The 20883-nt window shown below is 32.5% G+C and overlaps 2 protein-coding genes across 2 annotated transcripts in view; both read left to right on the top strand.

Moving 5' to 3' along the window:
- Nucleotides 1–20883, top strand: part of LOC143051531 (uncharacterized) — a 335962-nt gene that overhangs the window by 207070 nt on the left and 108009 nt on the right. The gene's annotated exons all lie outside the window — the stretch shown is intronic.
- On the top strand, nt 6992–20632 carry LOC143051506 (uncharacterized). Its single transcript, XM_076224406.1, has 14 exons — nt 6992–7149; nt 8556–8621; nt 9335–9381; nt 10270–10332; nt 10862–10927; nt 11506–11568; nt 12034–12158; nt 12808–12994; nt 13613–13799; nt 14182–14529; nt 15871–16084; nt 16930–17105; nt 18242–19299; nt 20410–20632. The coding sequence occupies exons 3-13, from the start codon at nt 9344–9346 to the stop codon at nt 19292–19294; spliced, it is 2520 nt and encodes an 839-aa protein (XP_076080521.1). The 5' UTR covers nt 6992–7149; nt 8556–8621; nt 9335–9343; the 3' UTR covers nt 19295–19299; nt 20410–20632.

Genomic DNA, 20883 nt, shown 5'->3' with positions numbered 1-20883 from the left:
GTCCCAAGTCAGGAGCCTGTAATTCAGTGGTGGTCGTCTGTTTATGTGTTACATATTTGTTTTTCGTTCATTTTTTTTATACATATAAGGCCGTTAGTTTTCTTGTTTGATTTGTTTTCCATTATCTTATCGGGGCCTTTTATAGCTGACTTTCACAAGACTAACTTGCGACAAACCCACGACAGTACAGTTACAATTCTTTTTTCCTGTACTATACCCATCGTGGAACCATCATAGACATGTCGTAGCTGATATGACCTCTCGAAATCTTTGTTTGGCATTTGATTTTGCACGACAGTACCACGACAACTTTTTTTATCGATCTTCCACGACAAAAAATCGTACGATCTGTTGTGATCGGGGCTTTACATTTAGAACATCTCTATGGACGTCATGGCAATATGGCCGTTACGTCCTGCATCGGGTGTTATTACAATCTCAAACGTGTGAACACTTTATAATTTTAAAACTAAGTGACTTAGTTTTATAAGTTACCAAATACCCAGGAGGGATACTTTAAAAAAAATCTTATTCACGATGTAGCACTAAACATTTTAAATTTTCCAATTAAACCTTACCTGTAAAATGGCGCAAATGTAGTTTTTACAATAGTATCTTTGACGGCTACATGTATAGACTAAAGAATAAAATCGGGGAATGAGTCATAGAGACAGCAACCCAACCAAAATATGCAATTCAACCGAAGGTCATTTGGTCTTCAACACAGCGAGAAATCACACACCTACAGGGAGCCCCGAGCAGGCCCCGAAACACAGTGTTATATATAGTTAGATCAAGAATATTTATGCCATTCTATGCTTCTAAATATAATGATGAACCAAAATAAAAAAAATATACAAGAGCAACAAAGGCTGAAGGTTCCTGACTTAGTTCAGACACAAAAATGCAGCGGGTTTAAACTTGTTTTATGCACGCCCATCATTTCCCCTGTATCTCTAGCCAATGTAGACATATATAATTTTAACGTCCACAATTTTGAGTGTCACTGCCAAACAATAAATTTTGCGGTCCCTAACGATAATTGCCAGGCTCGGCAACTCGACTTTCGTAACTCGCAACTCGACTTTCGTAACTCTCAACTCGACTTTCGTAACTCGCAACTCGACTTTCTGAACTCGCAACTCGACTTTAGTAACTCGCAACTCGACTTTCGTAACTCGAAACTCGACTTGCGTAACTCGCAACTCGACTTTCATAACTTCAACTCGACTTTCGTAACTCGCAACTCGACTTTCTTAACTCGCAACTCGACTTTCTTAACTTGCAACTCGACTTTCGGAACTCGCAATTCGACTTTCGTAACTCGCAACTCGACTTTTGTTACTCGCAACTCGATACTCGACAACAAGTGAATCTCGGTGCACGCGAGGGTGGACGATCAAGTAACAAGAAAATAAGGCTGAAAATTCGGGAGATGATTTCTTAGTAAACAGAGGATTTGACGTATCAGAAAGTGTTAAGACTTTTGTATGCAAAAGTGAAAATTTCTGCGGCATTTCCCAAGGGAACAGGTTAGATAAAATGCCGCAGAAATAAAGCCACCAACAAAAGTTCAAATGCCTGTGTTCGCCACCAACGAAAGTTCACATGCCTGTGTTCGCCACCAACAAAAGTTCACATGCCTGTGTTCGCCACCAACAAAAGTTCACATGCCTGTGTTCGCCACCAACAAAAGTTCACATGCCTGTTTTCGCCACCAACAAAAGTTCACATGCCTGTGTTCGCCAACAACAAAAGTTCAGATGCCTGTGTTCGCATACAAGTTGAACTTGTACAAAAAAATGTACTATTCTACAAAAAAACATTGCCAATTGACTTTCTGAAATAACATGTGTCCGGTCCAACTAATTAGCGACCGGGAGCGCTCGGGTGAAGAAAACGCGCCCTGAAGAAAGAAAAAGCGCCCGGGGAAAAGAAAGGGCGCCCGGGAGAATAAAATAATAATATGTATGATAACAATAAATGTTTTCCTGAATAAAAAAATGATCCGTAAAAAATAACGTAAAATAAATGGGGATTTTACTGAATTACATGCATCATGAACGTGTCACTGAGGTGAATCAGTTTGTAGATACGACACTCCTCCCCCAATTCTAGACCCTCACTGAGATGAATCAGTTTGTAGATACGACACTCCTCCCCCAATTCTAGACCCTCACTGAGATGAATCAGTTTGTAGATACGACACTCCTCCCCCAATTCTAGACCCTCACTGAGGTGAATCAGTTTGTAGATACGACACTCCTCCCCCAATTCTAGACCCTCACTGAGGTGAATCAGTTTGTAGATACGACACTCCTCCCCCAATTCTAGACCCTCACTGAGGTGAATCAGTTTGTAGATACGACACTCCTCCCCCAATTCTAGACCCTCACTGAGGTGAATCAGTTTGTAGATACGACACTCCTCCCCCAATTCTAGACCCTCACTGAGGTGAATCAGTTTGTAGATACGACACTCCTCCCCCTAATTCTAGAGCCTCACTGAGGTGAATCAGTTTGTAGATACGACACTCCTCCCCCAATTATAGACCCTCACTGAGGTGAATCAGTTTGTAGATACGACACTCCTCCCCCAATTCTAGACCCTCACTGAGGTGAATCAGTTTGTAGATACGACACCCCTCCCCCAATTCTAGACCCTCACTGAGGTGAATCAGTTTGTAGATACGACACTCCTCCCCCAATTCTAGACCCTCACTGAGGTGAATCAGTTTGTAGATACGACACTCCTCCCCCAATTCTAGACCCTCACTGAGGTGAATCAGTTTGTAGATACGACACCCCTCCCCCAATTCTAGACCCTCACTGAGGTGAATCAGTTTGTAGATACGACACCCCTCCCCCAATTCTAGACCCTCACTGAGGTGAATCAGTTTGTAGATACGACACTCCTCCCCCAATTCTAGACCCTCACTGAGGTGACAAAGGAAAAGATCCTCCTGTTGGGGAAATGGTAGCATTCAGTCAATATTCATTGGCAAATTTATCAGTGACGTAGCTAGGTCATTTTACGTTTACGTCCGAACCTCGCCAAGGGGTCTGAGGGCCTAAGTCATAGCACCTGTTGGTAGTTGGTTCAACGCGGCGAAGCCCCCGTAAGCTAACAGGTTACCAAGAATGAGATACCGTTCCCGTTATTGAAAATTCTCATCAATAGCAACATACTTAAAGAATTTAAATGGTTTATTTTTAATGTTTAGTTTATTCGTGAAATTTTGGAATCTAATGGTCATTGGATAGCGAAAAGTCTAAAACAGTTTCTTAAAAATATGTTTAAAAGGACGTAGCAGCCATTGGGTAATTGTCGTTAATGAACATAAAATAATTAATGTTCGGAAGGTTTCTGTTGAATCCTGGTTCTCGGCTGGAATTGCTTCCCGCGAAAAGTGAATGCATTTATCTATCTTTTATAGGATTTAATCTATTAAGGTTTATATATCATGTGAAAAAGTCCCAGATCGTTAAATTGCGTAAAGATAAGTCCTTCTGTCAGATTAATACTGAAAGTGGAAGAAAAAAATGCTTTCAAAATTTTGATTCAGACATACTTCATGTAATTGCAGTAATTCCGAATATATTTATGGACCCATTTCCCATGTTATAACAGGAGATCTTAACATCGTTCAAGACCGAGAGTTAAAATCATTCCTCAGTAAAGGACCTAAATATCGTCCCCCGTCAATTATTAATTGGAATGAGTGTCGTAATATCATCCACGACTCACTCCATACTTACTGTATAAAATGGATAAAACGGGAAAAAGCTGACAAACAATCTTTGGACTCTTTTTTTAATTCAGTAATGAAGATAGTTGATATACGTATTCAACATTTTAAAGAACATTTTACTATTAACAATAACCAAAATAAACCTATTTCTCGTATCAAACATAAACTAAAAGTATTAGCCAAGGAATTTGTATTTGTCCCGGCCGATAAAGCTGCTAATAATATTATTATTGTTTGACGTAAATTTTACATTGAGGTTCTGAAAAAGGAAATCACCAATTCACCAACATTCCAACTGACTCCATTTTCAGAAAACGAAATCTGTAACAAACATAAACTTTTAGCCACCGCTTTACAAGCAGAGCCAAATACAATGACAGTCCCAACAATGTATTGGCTTCCGAAGCTACACAAAACCCCTTACAAATATAGATTTATTTCGTCTTCAAGCCATTGTTCAACTACTAAATTGTCTATTCTTCTTACCAGCACACTTGGTACAATTAAAAACCTTATAATAAATTGTTCAAATAAGGCCTTCGAAAATAGTGGAATAAATTACTTTTGGAGTGTCAAGAACTCGTTGGAAGTACTTGATAAATTGCATGCTTATATTGGTGATTTTGAATCTATTCAAAGTTTGGATTTTTCTACCCTGTATACCACATTGCCTCACATTCTCATTAAGAAAAAATTCACACACCTAATTAAATGGGCATTCAAAAAATCAGAATGTGAATATATATGTTCAAACTCTTTTAGGTCATTTTTTAGTAGCAATAAAAAAAAAAACTATGTTAATTGGACATGCTTTGATACTATATATGCCCTTGAATTTTTACTAGATAACATTTTTGTTCGCTTTGGGGATTCCGTATATCGTCAGATTATCGGAATTCCAATGGGGACTAACTGTGCACCACTTATTGCGGACCTCTTTTTGTATTGTTATGAGTTACAATTTATGACAAAAATAAGCAAAGACCCATCAAAACAACATCTGATAAACAAATTTAATAATACTTTTAGATATTTGGATGATATTTTGGCTCTCAATAATGACGACTTCAGTATGTATATTAATGAAATTTATCCTGCTGAACTTACTTTAAATAAAGCTAATACTAACAATGACCACTGCCCTTTCCTCGATCTTGATATCTATATCACTAACGGAAAGCTGAATACTAAAATTTATGATAAAAGGGATGATTTTTCATTTCCTATCGTTAATTATCCGTTTTTAGATGGTGACGTTCCCTTGTCACCATCTTACGGTGTTTATATATCTCAACTTGTACGATTCGCTCGTGTATGTAACAATGTTTTAGATTTTAACGAGAGAAATTTATGTATTACTGAAAAATTATTACACCAGGGTTTTCGATATCACAAACTAGTCAAAACATTTACTAAATTTTATCATCGGTATAAAGACATCATTCGTAAATATAGCTCAACATGCAGACTTCTTATACGTTCAGGTATTTCACATCCAATTTTTTATGGAAATATTCTTTATAAAGCACAAAGGTGTCAGTATTCACCTCAGAAACTTAAAAAACCTTTGAATAGACTTATTAAGAAGGGATATAATTACGATACTGTTGTCAAGTCATTAAAGATTGCATATTTTGGCGTTAATATTGAGTCACTGATAAGGTCTTTGCGTCGGAACTAAACACATTTATTCTAAAAACAGTTGTTGGCATGACACGGGTTATGTTCTTCTCAAATATGTTATGATGGTATGATACTAAACCCCTAACGGGAAGGATTGTGCCTGATGTACATATGATGACATCATAATCTTTCAGTCAGTTTAATTGAAGTCTGGAGCTGGCATGTCAGTTAACTGCTAGTAGTCTGTTGTTATTTATGTATTATTGTCATTTTGTTTATTTTCTTTGGTTACATCTTCTGACATCAGACTCGGACTTCTCTTGAACTGAATTTTAATGTGCGTATTGTTATGCGTTTACTTTTCTACATTGGTTAGAGGTATAGGGGGAGGGTTGAGATCTCACAAACATGTTTAACCCCGCCGCATGTTTGCGCCTGTCCCAAGTCAGGAGCCTCTGGCCTTTGTTAGTCTTGTATTATTTTAATTTCAGTTTCTTGTGTATAATTTGGAAATTAGTATGGCGTTCATTATCACTGAACTAGTATATATATTTGTTTAGGGGCCAGCTGAAGGACGCCTCCGGGTGCGGGAATTTCTCGCTACATTGAAGACCTGTTGGTGACCTTCTGCTGTTGTTTTTTATTTGGTCGGGTTGTTGTCTCTTTGACACATTCCCCATTTCCATTCTCAATTTTATTAATCAGAAAAAAACCTTCTTCCATCATAAAATCCAAGAAAGGTTTGACAAAGTAATTGATATATAACAAACTTTTATCCCAGACTGTATCTACTTGTGCAACAAGATGTTTCTTATTCTAAATATGGCAAAATTAAACAAATAATTTCATCATTATGCATTAGATATATAGTACTCTTTTTGTCATGTATAGCTTCTGTCCAACTTCCATACAAAGGTTTGCTTAAGGTATTGATGTCATGTATAGCTTCTGTCCAACTTCCATACAAAGGTTTGCTTAAGGTATTGTCATGTATAGCTTCTGTCCAACTTCCATACAAAGGTTTGCTTAAGGTATGTCATGTATAGCTTCTGTCCAACTGCCATACAAAGATTTGCTTAAGGTATTGTCATGTATAGCTTCTGTCCAACTTCCATACAAAGGTTTGCTTAAGGAATTGTCATGTATAGCTTCTGTCCAACTTCCATACAAAGGTTTGCTTAAGGTATTGATATGTATAGCTTCTGTCCAACTTCCATACAAAGGTTTGCTTAAGGTATTGTCATGTATAGCTTCTGTCCAACTTCCATACAAAGGTTTGCTTAAGGTATTGTCATGTATAGCTTCTGTCCAACTTCCATACAAAGGTTTGCTTAAGGTATGTCATGTATAGCTTCTGTCCAACTTCCATTCAAAGGTTTGCTTAAGGTATTGTCATGTATAGCTTCTGTCCAACTTCCATACAAAGGTTTGCTTAAGGTATTGTCATGTATATCTTCTGTCCAACTTCCATACAAAGGTTTGCTTAAGGTATGTCATGTATAGCTTCTGTCAAACTTCCATACAAAGGTTTGCTTAAGGTATGTCATGTATAGCTTCTGTCAAACTTCCATACAAAGGTTTGCTTAACCCTCTTGCTGCTGGAGGGACACATCAAACTCCGAAACAGTGGTGACGTTGCTTCGCTAAACTATCATCACTGCCACCAGCACTTCGCATCTCTCGGGTCTCTTTAATAGAGGACTTCTTCCGGGATTCAATAACGTAAACAATCGTCTGCTGCATACACCAACCCAGCTTCTAAGATTGAGATAATGGTAAAGGAAACACAAACTGACAAAGCACAAATCGAATGCTATTATGCCTATTACTATAAAAATAACTATTTTGACGGCACCGGCATTTTAAATTTAAAGAAGTGAAATTGCTGCTGATTTTGCCAGTTCTATGACTATGTAAAGAGTGAACATTATTTCAATATTTACTTTTGCACTACGACAATGTGCACTGTCAGAACAAGAGAATATGTTTATTATTGATATACAAGGCATATAGTTAAATAGGAAAAAACAGCTACCAATACTTGAGACACATATGATCGCTTTAAATTTATTTTGTCAATCAAATTTATTATAAATAAATAAACAAATACAAAAAATATTGAGAATCCATTTGCTGCAACGAAATCATGCATCTATCTAAAACTGTAGCTGAAATTATTTCTACATGTATACATAACGCCATATAATAAGGTGTGTATTTCCTAAACTCCCTAAGTACCCTCTCTTCTTTTTATGCTCAAAAATAGCCTACCCTAAAGCTGTATTTAGGCAGCAACCATTTGATTTTCTGGGGGGGGGGGCTATGGTTTTTTTTTCTGTGCAAACTTTTTTTCGCCTTTGGCGAAGAACAATCTATTTTTTTAGCGACAAACCGAAGACAATTTTTTTCTTTCAATTTTAGCATTACATATAGTGGCAGCTGAGGGTGAAACAAACAATTTTTTTTACTCGGGGTCCAAAACAAATTATTTTTTTCACCAAAACCTGGAAACAAACTTTTTTTTCCAAAAAAAACCATAGCCCCCCCCAGAAAATAAAATGGTTGCTGCCTTAGCTGCATTATTTAATTTGTGCTTTCTTGAACAAAAAAAATCACCATGAACATGATGAATCAGGTTGCCAAAAATTCGGTTATATATATTTTTTATTATTTCTTTTGATAACATTATTTATATAAACAAAATGGAGGAAATTAAAAACAGAAAGCTTAAATGATCCGATCTTATTAATTTTCACATCTTTCTTCTTGACTAAGTCAACATGATGTCAATAATTTATGAATCAATAAGCCTTAATACATGTTATTTCACCTCTAGTCCTATAATATATGCCTTTGCATTATATAATTCACTATTTAATGTTTTCATGTTGATATTTTCATTTTTTATTTTTTGTCTAATGGGTGGCACTTTGATAGTGAAAAAAAAATCAGAAAAATAAATAGAAATAGTAAATAATGCCCCTGAGGTCATATGTTATAGGACTACACCCTCCTCCATATTTTCTATTATGGTTGTGGATGAATTTAGAGGAAAAAATGGTAGGAGTATGAAAAAAGGGAATGCTTGAACAACAATAAATAATGTTCACCAAAGATTTAAACTTAATTTAATAAAAAAAAAAAAGCTGTATTTAGGTGCATTATTTCATTTGCATTTTAGAAACAGAAACAAAAGATCTCAGTGGTTCACTTAGGTGTCAGAAAGCAAATTTATATATAGGATCAGGTAAATGTATAGTAATTAATGACTGGTGTTACACAGTTTACAAAAAATATCTTAACTTGGAAAAACTTGAAAGATTGAATTTTATATTTAGCCTAAATATTAGAATAATAGTAAATTTACAAATCGTTTTTTTATGCTTGCTTATTTTTTGTATAATAATTCCTGAAGTATTGGTTCAGGACAGGGACTAAATTCTTAGTATTTTGTATATTTTAAAGTAATAATCTTTTTCAGTTTTATTTTAACAAGCCTAAACATTTTAATATTTTAATGAGAACAAATATAATTTTGATCAATCATGTTGATTATTTCCAATTGTTAGGAGACCATTTTCATCACTCAATATTGATATTAAGATGATCAGATAATTCTAATTATCAAAACTATACAATTTGTCATCTCTTTTAGAAATGGAAAATAAAGATCATGTGCCAGATACCACACCAACAAAAGAAAACCCATTTGATTGCTGTTTTTGCCTTAGTTCTGGAATTTCTGTTAAATTTAATTTCAATGGAAAGAAATGTTCCGATTATGACTTTAGTTCTAAATTAAAATTAGTTTTTGGTTCAGATAGTTTTGATTTGATTGATGAATTATTTCAAAATGAAGCCTCAGTTTGTAGAAATTGTTTTTCCTCATTTTCTCGTTTATTTGATTTTATTTCATCTAGCAAACATTGTTTTTCCTCTTTTTTGTCTCAAAAAACACAGAAGAAGAGAATGGCCAATTTTTCTCCAGAAATATGCCAGGATTTGGGGTAAAAAAATAGATATAGATTTAGAATATGAATTAATATATTCTATTTTGAATAAGCTATATAATTGTTGTAGATTTGATGCCCCACCTAGGAGCATTACATTTGTGTCTGTGGATTATTTCCTTCATCTGTTATTCTGTCTGTCCCTCTTTGAGTTTCAATAACAAGTTGCAGTAGTTTTAAATGAAGTTGAAGTCCAATCAAGTTGAAACTTAGTACACATGTTCCCTATAATATGATCTTTCTATTGTTAAAGCCAAATTACAGTTTTGACCACAATTTCATGTTCCAGCAGTGGTGGATCCAGCAATTTTCATAAGTGGGGGCCCACTGACTGACCTAAGAGGGGGCCCACTCCATCCACGCTTCAGTGATTCCATATATAAGCAACCAAACCCCCCCCCCCCCCCGCCCCCCCCCCTAAATCCGCCTCTGTCCGGTGAACATCGAAAATGATACTGTGAGTGCTGAATGGGTGTTCTATGAACACATTCTTGTTAACGTATGAAATATAATTGAATACATATAAAAGAAGAGGTCTGTGTCATGTTGGTCTCTTAAGGATAGTTACCTCATTGGCAATCATACCACATCTTATTTTTTATATATATATATTATGTTTTCAAGATTACCCATGAGAAAAATAAACACCAGAAAACAGACTAGTTACCTCTATTTATGTATGTAAAAAAAAAAGGAATAAAGTCCTAAATTCTTCAAGATGAAACATTTATTCTGTACTTTTATTAAGAATGAATATTGGATTATGGATACAATAAATTGGAATTAATTATTTAAGAAACACTTTTACTTGTATTTATACTGAGTATGACAGAAGAACAAGTTTTTTTTTTAAATTTGTAGTTTAGAAAGACTTATTTTTTTCAGATTCACATCAACATCAGTAACAGATGAAGTACCAGTCCCTGATGATACTTTGATATTTAGTCAGTAAGTTTTTTTGTAGACTTTTTGTCTTACGTATTCCTAAAAAGAAAGGAATCCAAAAAGTACATGTACAAAATATTTCGTCAATTTACACAAAAATATTACAGAAACGACTAGGCTAATCAAACTGTTATATAGTGTTTCTCTTAAAATTTAATATTGCATTAGGAAATGCAAATAGCCACAGACAATTATTCAATATAAATACAGCTGGAATTTACAACAACCTTGCAATAGCATGTAAATACATTTATTTATTGAGAAGAGACTGCCAGATATTTTAGCTTGCAGAGGAACTGTTTTTTCTTTTTCAAAAAATTATGTTTAACAATTAAAAAAGAAAAATCTGGCTAGGATTCAAACTCATGCGTCTGAGATATCATGACATATATAATATATATATATAAGTCTATAAAAAAAGGAGCAACCAGCAATTTTACTACGTTACCGGATTGTCTAGGAGAGACGATACTGTGCAGATGAGGAAATAGGGAAATTTTTATGGAAATTTGCAAAAATATGTATATTTCAGTTTAGATGCAAGTATTGTACTACATCATGGAAATGCCAAGGTTAAAAAGACTGTAGGGTTAAGCAAGTAAGTTTCATAAATTTACAAGCAAATTTTCTTGGATTAGTTTTGAATAATCGAGAGAAAAAAAGAGATGCGTTTAACCGATTATGATCTCTTATGCTTATATAAAATTAGATATATTTATAAAATTATATTTTGATACTGCTTGAATTTTTTAAGCAAAATTAATGCTTTTTATACATGAACAACCATGTTCACTGCAAATTATTTATATCATTTATGAAATCTAATTTACTTCTTCACGCTTCTTCAGTCTTCACGCTTAATCACAAATCCTACGACCATGGCTTGTAAAATTGTTTTCGACCTTGTGAATTTCTTCTCTACAAGCCAATTAACATATTCCAACTATAATGTTCCAAAAAATTAATTTCGGGCTTGTGGACTCGAAAGTTAAGCGTGAAGACTGTCTACTTAATGTGTCTTAAAAATGATGTAAATATAACTATAAATGTGTTGATATGCTATACTTACTGATTGAAACTTAAACATATGCTTAAAATTCTTCTGCTTTTTTTGTTGTTGATTGTTATTTCCAAGTGTGACAGCAACATAAATAAAATCTACTTATAAATCAACAGAGAACATGGTTATAGCAAGACACCAAATATCAGAAGATCAACTGCTAGTGTTAGTGCAAATGAGTAAGTTACCTCTTCCATTTGATACTGCCAATCTTATGAGTTTATAATCAATAGTTACAAAATATGAAATTAAATTATCTTATCTAGCATGATTTGTTTAAAAAGGGGATGTTAATAATTTAAATGTTCAATAAAGACAAACAGCACCATAACCAATACATCTTGTATTAGAGCTATTTTCCTAAAGTATGTAGTTTAAAGGTTTGGTTTGGTTTGCTTGTGTGTTTGCTAATTTGTTTGTATAAATTTTGCTCAAGCATCCTATGGCATTATATAGCTTTAGCCCCAACTATCTTTTGATTGAAATTTTAAATTTATTGATTATTCTCAAAGAAACAGTTATCAAAAAAGAAAGCCAAACCTTTGAACTACATGCATTAGGAAAATAGCTTTAAAGGGTATTAAATAAAAAATCAATTCTTGATAACATTTTATATGAACTTTATTTTGATTGTATTTAACTAGTGAAATAGAAGAACATGCCTACAGCAGGCCCAAACCCCCCTCTTGTAGGGAACTATTTCAAGAAAGTGTATTGGACTCTTTTGTTGAAAACATCAGAACAAATGACAAAAAACAGACAGAACCAGGTATTTTGACTCTTAACCTAGTGGATAGCATATGAATTTAGAACATCTTACATTTACAGGATTTGTTTTTAATATTTTTTTTGTCAACATAAGAAATGTTATTATTATACTTCATGTTAAAATGCCATATTTTGATTGGCTTACACGAGGGTGTTAATTTACTGTATCACATGGCTGAGCGGGTAACATTTTTTTTTAATGTCACCCTCTCGTCTGGACCAATCAAAATCAATAATTTAAGGACAATGAAGTGAATTACATCAAGTAATTAAATACAATGCTTAAGTTCTGTGTTTTAGCTAAGATTTTAGTATTCAACTGGCAAAATAAAAAAAAATTAAAAAAATCTTGCCTCACTTTTGTTATTTTTCTAATACCTTGGCTTCACCACGATTGACAATGTTTTCTCAAGGTAACAATCTGCTCTATCACCCTCTCCGCTATGTGTTATTTATATAATGTTGTACCTCAAATATTATGTCAAGATTACATTTACAAAATACAACTGCCTGCATAATATTTATTCCCTGTTGACTTTCTCATAATAAATGAAATAAAACTGGTAACACAAAAAGAAGTACATTAAGTGAAACAATTTGTAAATTGGACAAAAATTTGAATGCTTTTATTTGCAATGATTGAATTTTAGATGACATAAGAGTAAGTGATGTATTTATAATGCAAAGAGCAAGATCATTGATAAATCAGGAAGTTAAAAATGTAAGCACTAAAAGAATGGGAGAACAAAGTCTGCTACTAACCAGGAAAAAAATGGAGCATTTATCAGAAGATTCAAGTAAATTGTGTGATTCCATTATAGAAGAAATGAAAAACAGGTAACAATATAAATTACATTATCCTGATTTAGAGTAACTTCTCACAATTTCATTGGCTGATATTGCCCTAATAAATTTCTGTAGAATTTTTTTTTACTTCAATTGGAATTATCTCCCTTACACCATTGACCTAATAAAAACAATTGAGTTGCTTTATAGGCCTAAAATTTTGAATTTTATACAGATTTAGGTTAAATATGTAACATATATTTTGTTGATAGGTTTGGCTTCCCTTCACCTGATATGAATTTTATTGACCCGATAAATAATGGTACTGGGACAATTGAACACTGTGTAACTAATAATATAGCAGGTATCCTGCTCTGAGCATTCCTGTTAAAAAAATTTTTTTGTTTAAAACATTTTTCCAAGTATCATTCAGCATACATTTTAAAAATTCCAATCTTCTTTACAGTGCTGTATTAAATAATTGATTTTTTTTTCAGAAAAAAACTTCCATCACCAAGGGGAGATAACTGTATTGATTTCAATAAGACACAATTTGTGTTTCTTGAAGTTTTTAGAATATATAAATCATACGTTTAAATTAACAATGCTCAATATTGTATTCAATTATCAGTATAATCATGTTCATGTTTTAACTACTGATTAATTTAGGACACCATTTCTATTGGAAATAATGCTGTCTGCATTTGATGAAAAACATCTACAAGGGCAAAAAAGCAGAATAACTGGATCATTGGCTATAGTATACAGCATTCTTATGTTTGCAAGAAATGCGGAAATGAGTGCATTCCAAAGAATGATGACAGCAATTTGTATAAGGGGACGAGCAGAAGATATGGTATTAAAAAAAAAAATGTTCAGATACTCAGTTAATTTTTTATTTTGAAAAATTTATAGATAAATTTTATATTTACTGTAATACATGCAACTGAAAAAGTCTGAATTCTTAGTATCAAATGTAATGATTGATAACAAGTAATAGTAAATTACAGAACTATTTATACATTGGTCTGAAATGTATTTCGAGGCACACGTTAATAATTATAGTTGTAGAAATATAAATTTAACAATTCATTAATCATGTTAATAGATAATAATTTTTTTATTCATAGAAGGTTTGATAATAGTGTCTTCTGTCCAAAATGTGTTTGATTAATTTATTACTTTTAGCACTTATATATCATTTCAATGAAAGATGCACATTTTGTTTTGTTTCATAGCTTATTACTAGATTGAATAGAGTAGGTGTTACATTGTCACCAACCAGTAAGCAGAGATTGATAAAAGAAGCAGGAGAAATCAGCCATAAAGCTCTGTGTGATTATTTGAAGGAAAAGCCATTGCTAAAAATTACTGGTGATAATCTGGACATCTACATTAAAAGTCGATGTGTATCAATAGATAAAGGAAATACAGATTTGCATTTATTTGCCTCGAATGCCTTAACTAGCAGGTTATCATCTGTAGACATGGACAACAGAACCCCTTTAGTTCCTGAAGTTAATAGAGATGTTTTAAAACTAACAGAAGCAGAAATTGACAACATGAAATATTCATATTCAATATTGGTAATAATTTAAGTAGATGAATATAAAGTAATTGATAAATAATGTTGAAATTGTTTTGTAAATTTTATCCTACTCTAATTTTAGAAAGGAAAAAAACGTTTTTGATTTTATTTATACACAACTTTGTTCGAATATTTCTTTTATCTCATTGTGGAGATAAGCAGTTTGAAATGGTAAGTATATAAACACATGCATGCTTTTCTGCTTATAAAAAATGCTTAGATGTATATCAGTTTTCAACTAACATCTAACATGCTTACATTAATGGTGGTGGCTTTTTGTCTTTATCCTTCTTTTCAGCTTAATTGCACTTACAAAATATATGTAAATTCAGAGTTTTAAGTTACTTACCTTAATAGAAAATTTATTTCTGTATTTCTTAAATGTGGATGCCAAAGGATATTATATTCAAAACTGGAATGATGTTTCAATTTTTTATTTAAGTTTTAATAACACCATGAATATCTGAATTTACAGTAGTTTGGTCAGTTTTATAGAAATAGTTAAACTCAACTAGCTTACAATTGCTGCTTAACATTTCCACTGCATTTATATTTTGCCTTTCCAAGCTTTAGCACTAACATGAAAATTGTACAAACAGAGTCTTTATCAGGTGAATACACATGTTAGTGTAAGTTGGATCGACCCCAACGGGAGACCAGAATAAGTACAATGCTACTTTATATAACATTTAACAGTTACTAATAGAAATTAACCTTTTGGAATATTATGACAAATCATTCTCTTAAAATTTCCTATATATTTTATGTTTAATATAAAGAGCTAAATATTACCTATACAAATTTCCAAAAGGTTGAATTCTATGTAATTATAGCTTATGCTTGAATATTGCACGAAAACAGCTCAGCTTTGCTTATAGCTTCGCAACTTGTGAAACAGAAAACTGTTTAACAATCTAGGAAGCAGGTTCATTGTGACTTTGAGAATATAAACATTAAAAAAAAACCTGTTCATTTGCATTTTGAGTGTGGTCTAAGGGAGTCTTTGTAATTATGTTTATCAACTCCGAGAAAATGACTTATTAAAATTTGGTAAAGCTTTGTTTTACTAAAACAGGATTTCTTACAAATTTTGAAAATATGAAATTTTGTTTGGAAATTTTGGTTCCATCATTGTATACCACAAAGTATTGACTGACTGACATTATCATTTGATATAAGTTATTAATTCTTCATTGACTAGTAAATAGATGGTATTAAAAGTATAATGAATTTCTTGTTTATCTTGTAAACTGTTCTTATCTAATATATTTTATTCAAGAATTAATGTTGAAGTTTTTAGTTGTGTGGAAAAGTTGAGGAGAAAGCTATTTACTTTCAGATTGCAAGAATTTTGAGTACATTGGATCAATTTAAATGGATGTCAACAGTAGTACCAGTACACATAAACCATGGCTATAGTGCTGGAATGTCCCAAAAAAGCCAAGTGTTCCAGTTACCGATCCAACACAAAAATGAGGCCAAATATGAAGATATTCTTGATATCATGGATTCTTATGAGAAACTACTGCAAAAAACATTTCAGGAATCCCATGGTTTGTTGTTGTCAGTTGTAACTCACTTAATTACTGTTAGTGTTTATTTGAATTAATGTAATATTATTTTGACTGAATGTAATGCTGTTATATACAGAATGATAGGTAGTTTCGTTTTTGATACTGACTGTATCCTGTGGAATATCAAGACGAGACCCTTAGGGCGAGTTAAGATATTTCACATGATATAGTCAGTATCAAAAACGAAACTACCTATTATTCTGTTTAACGGTAATTATGACGTCACACAATGTATTGCCTGATATTTTCAGTGATACAGCCAGTACGTTGATACTCGAAAATATTAGGCAGTAAGATCAAAGGGAAAATATATGAATTACTGATAAATTGAAAGTAATGCTAATATATTGAATGTAATGTTATTATTTTGAATGTAATGCTATTTTGATTCCCTAAATTTTAAAGTTGTTCATTTTCAAAACTGAAATTGTTGCAATATTAACAAAATTATACACATTTTGATGTTTTTCAAACATGGACATCATTTTTCTTGTCGTCACAATAGGAACTTCAATAGAAATTAAGAAAATTAAACGTCAGTTTTAAATTTCTATACCACTTATTTGCTGAAAATTGATATTTCACTGGTGAGGAGAAATATTTTCCTTACACCACTCAGGATATGTGAAAAAGCACGAACAGAAAGTAAACAATTTAATTCATCGTATTGCCTTCAACAATGAAAGCAATGAAAAAGCACACACCACATATCCAGTAGTAAAAGGCAGCAAAAAAACAAAATGATGTTATATATGGCCTGATTTATCTGCAAAAAAAAAATAATCAAAAATGAATATGTAAAGTTCTTCTACATTTTTATTCAGGAACAGTTGAAATGTTAGATGAATTTGGAGTTATTGCATCTGGTGACCAACTAACCAAAGTCAGATTTGAAGGGGCAAAAAAACTACGTCTCATGTCTCCAACAACATCGGGAAGACTTGACCATTTGAGACCAGTAGTTATTGAGCTGTGGCATCTTAAGCAAGATTACTTAGAAGTTTGTATGAATAAAATATCTTTTTAATTATAGAATGCAGCCATAATTAGTGATGGTTTGGCCAAATATTACCTCAAATAATGGGGTCAGATTTTACTCTTGTTAAAATTGGTTGCAATTGAAATCACAAATGATACCTTAGCATTACAGCTTTTCTATAGAGTTCGGTTTCGGTGGAAGGGTTGAGCGCAATAAAAAATGTTATAAAACATAACTAGTCTACAATAGCACATAATAAGTAAACAAATGACAACATGAAAATCCTAACATGTGACTAAATATTCCTAGCATTGCAACATGAAAATAATAATCCTCTCTCTATCAAGTAAGAATTGCAAAATATGAGAGTACCAAGTGGAAAAGTATGTTGATTTTCTATAAAATTTCCATATCTTTAGTATTGAATGAACACATGGGTACATAGTCCTCAAACATGATAACATATTTATTATAAAATTGAGAATGGAAATGGGGAATGTGTCAAAGAGACAACATCCCGACCAAATAAAAAACAACAGCAGAGGGTCACCAACAGGTCTTCAATGTAGCGAGAAATTCCCGCACCCGGAGGTGTCCTTCAGCTGGCCCCTAAACAAATATATACTAGTCCAGTGATAATGAACGCCATACTAATATATATCTATAGACAAAGACTTTGTTAAGGCATGTATATCAGTTGTGAACTTTTAACGAGGTCAATGCCTTATTATGCTTATATATGGATCTGCATTTTTTTCAACTGTATCATGCAAGAAATTAAAAATGAAATTGAAAATTCAATTTGTTTTAATAACTGCATAGTTTGTTGCATTACCATTCTTGTATTATTATCATCTGTATTAAACATAACATTCTTGAAATCTCATGATAAACTTGCAAATTTTCTTATCTGATGTTGCACTTCCTCTCTGTTTGTTAAGTGTATCATGATGTCTCAAATCTAAATTTAGCAAGATTTTTTTTACATTGATCAATAATATACATATAATTCGTAACATGGGATCAATATATGAAGAAATAGAAACAATGCGTCAGATTTGTAAAATAACAGTTGAATCATGTGATTGTCATATCCAATGAAAACAGTATAATGCTACTCAATCTCAGAATAATTATGTTTCCAATTTTTTTGACAGAAAACTTTTAAAGCACTTTACAAAATGGATTCCATAGACAAGTTAGGTACCTTGGCATTTTGGAGAAACAGACTGAAGAAGACTGATGTAAATGGCAAGGTGAAGGGTCACTTCAATTCCCACAGCGAATTTTTTAAACTTATAGTAAGGGAGCTTATTCGAGAACAGGCATTTGAACTCTTTAACATTAATATCGAAAACACTACAGCTTATCCACAAAATATCAGCAAGGCAAGCAGACTCACCAAAGAAAACAAAATGATGGAATTATCAGGTGAAATACTTCATAAATTTGATGTTATGCGTACAGGGGTACCTTCAGAAAGCAATGACGAATTATTTAATTACAGTACAAATTTAACAATTAGGGGATTACACTACCTACAAATGGAGGACACTGTAAAAGAAGGTGACATTTCTAGAATCATTCCAAACCTGAAAGTGTGCATTCCAATTTTTTATGCACATTCTTGCCTTTCAAAATACTTATTTGAATGTGTAGATTACATTACTAAGGTAACCTGTTTTCTTTCTCCTTTGGAAAAACTTAGAGTGTTGGAAGGCAGTATGGTGAATTTGAGAGGTGGACAAGGCAATAACATCGAGGCCGATTTGGTACAGGAGCATTCCGTAAGGAATCAAAAAGAGTTGATCAGGGGTCTGGGCGCCAATAAAACTGAAACAGCTATTTCTGCTGTTACTGCAGCAGCACCAGTTATTTCACAAATATGCAGGAATTTTGATGCTGAACACAACATTGCAAAAAAAGCTTCAAGACACAGTAAAATTATATCTACAGAGGATATCAAAGTTGTTAGAGAAAGTTTGAGAAAAATGAGACCATTTTCAAATACTAATGATAGAAAATGTTCTTTCCCTAATTTACCATGTCAGCCTTCTGCAAATGTAGATAGGATCAAAATGGACATTGACTTGAATGTGATGCTAGGTAGGGTGGGCAGAGGATACATATCTGTAGTTAACGAGGAAGATGCAGACATTGGTACTGATGATGAAGAGGATGATGATGAAATTCCAGATATTCCTCTTTGATCCAGGTAATTCCAACTTAATGTATGGTATTGATGATATAAAATCACCGTACATTATTTGTGAGCTTCTGCTGTTCTTTGGTGGGGTTGTTGTCCCTTTGACACATCCCTCATTTTAATTTTATTGTCTTGAAATTTTATAATACTAGTAACATGGCTTAGAAACAGGTAGAAGAGGAGGTTGGTCCAACATTTCTATCCTGTTTAAAAAAAAAAAATTATCTACTGCAATAACCAAAACTGTTCCAAATAAAAAAAAAAAAATTTATTTGATGCAAAAAAGATAACATTTGAGCAAACTTATATTCTTTATTAAACTCAATTATCAAATTTCATGAAAACACCAAGTCATCCACAAAAACAAGTTGCTATACAGTCAATGCAATGTAACTGCACAAAAATCACAGATGCAATATCTAGATATGTAATGAAGTCATTATAGAAGAGATATTGGAATTGCTAAGTCATGGTTTGTTAAATCTTGATTGCAAAAATTTTAATATTTTGTTTTCAGTGTACATTTTTACTAATGATTACTTAGATCTTCAACATAACTTTCATTAAAAACAATTCAAGCTGTTACTTTTTTATTTAAGGAATGACTGTAATATTTTTTCTGTCTATGAAGAAATAACACAAAAAAATGTGGTGCACACTGAATAACGTGTGTAGCGGGTTATTTAACAGTGTGCATCACATTTTTTATGTTATTTCGAATAGACAGAAAAAATATTACAGTCATTTCTTTATAATTAAATTTAAATTCCATTTTAAACCATTTTAAACAATGAAAAAACGTTGATGACGTCACGGTCACATGACTAAATTATGTGTATGGGCTCCTAACAAACTAACATAAGCCAATCAGAAGACACGTTACATCCAAAATTAAATTATTCAAAGATATGGTTATTTCATTGAATGGTTAAGACAATGAGAAATACAAAAACTGGAGTAAGTCATACTGAGCTGCACTTATATGGCAGTTTAGAATATTCATTTAAAAGTATAATTTACATTATATACTGGTATCATTTATATTACATTTTACATATACAAACATAGAGATATACATTACAAATGTGTTGATGAAAATATTTGTTTTTATAATTTCAGTAATAACTCAGTGCAAGATTACCTGCAATATGTAAAAAGAAGTAGTCTTACATGATGAAGAGGCGTAAATACTTGTCATGTAATGTTACAAATTATTCAGAGTTACCGTAATGAATTACAGTTATACACTATAAATTTAAAATGTCCTGCAGACATCCCTGTACAATCAGTGTAGTCAATTATCCCTTCATGTCTTGTTTAAACTATAGAACATTGTAGTTATTACTAGATTTTTTATTTTCTTACTTTTATAGAACATTAATTGTATATTGATTTTTTTATCTGTTACTATTGGACTTATAATGTTATATGTTATTTTGATATTGATAACAATGCAAATGTAATAATTAGATGTAGCTAACTTATTTCCCTTGCCAATTGTCTCCCCTTTCCTCTAAGATATGAATTCTCAAAACAAATGTGAAAAAAAACATATTCTATATTTAGTAAAACTATTTAATGTGTATTTCAGGT

The sequence above is a fragment of the Mytilus galloprovincialis genome, chromosome 11 (assembly GCF_965363235.1).
Source record: "Mytilus galloprovincialis chromosome 11, xbMytGall1.hap1.1, whole genome shotgun sequence".
In the NCBI taxonomy this organism is placed as follows: domain Eukaryota; kingdom Metazoa; phylum Mollusca; class Bivalvia; order Mytilida; family Mytilidae; genus Mytilus; species Mytilus galloprovincialis.
The sequence above is the reverse complement of the archived record's forward strand: the minus strand, read 5'-3'. Positions and strand labels throughout refer to the sequence as shown.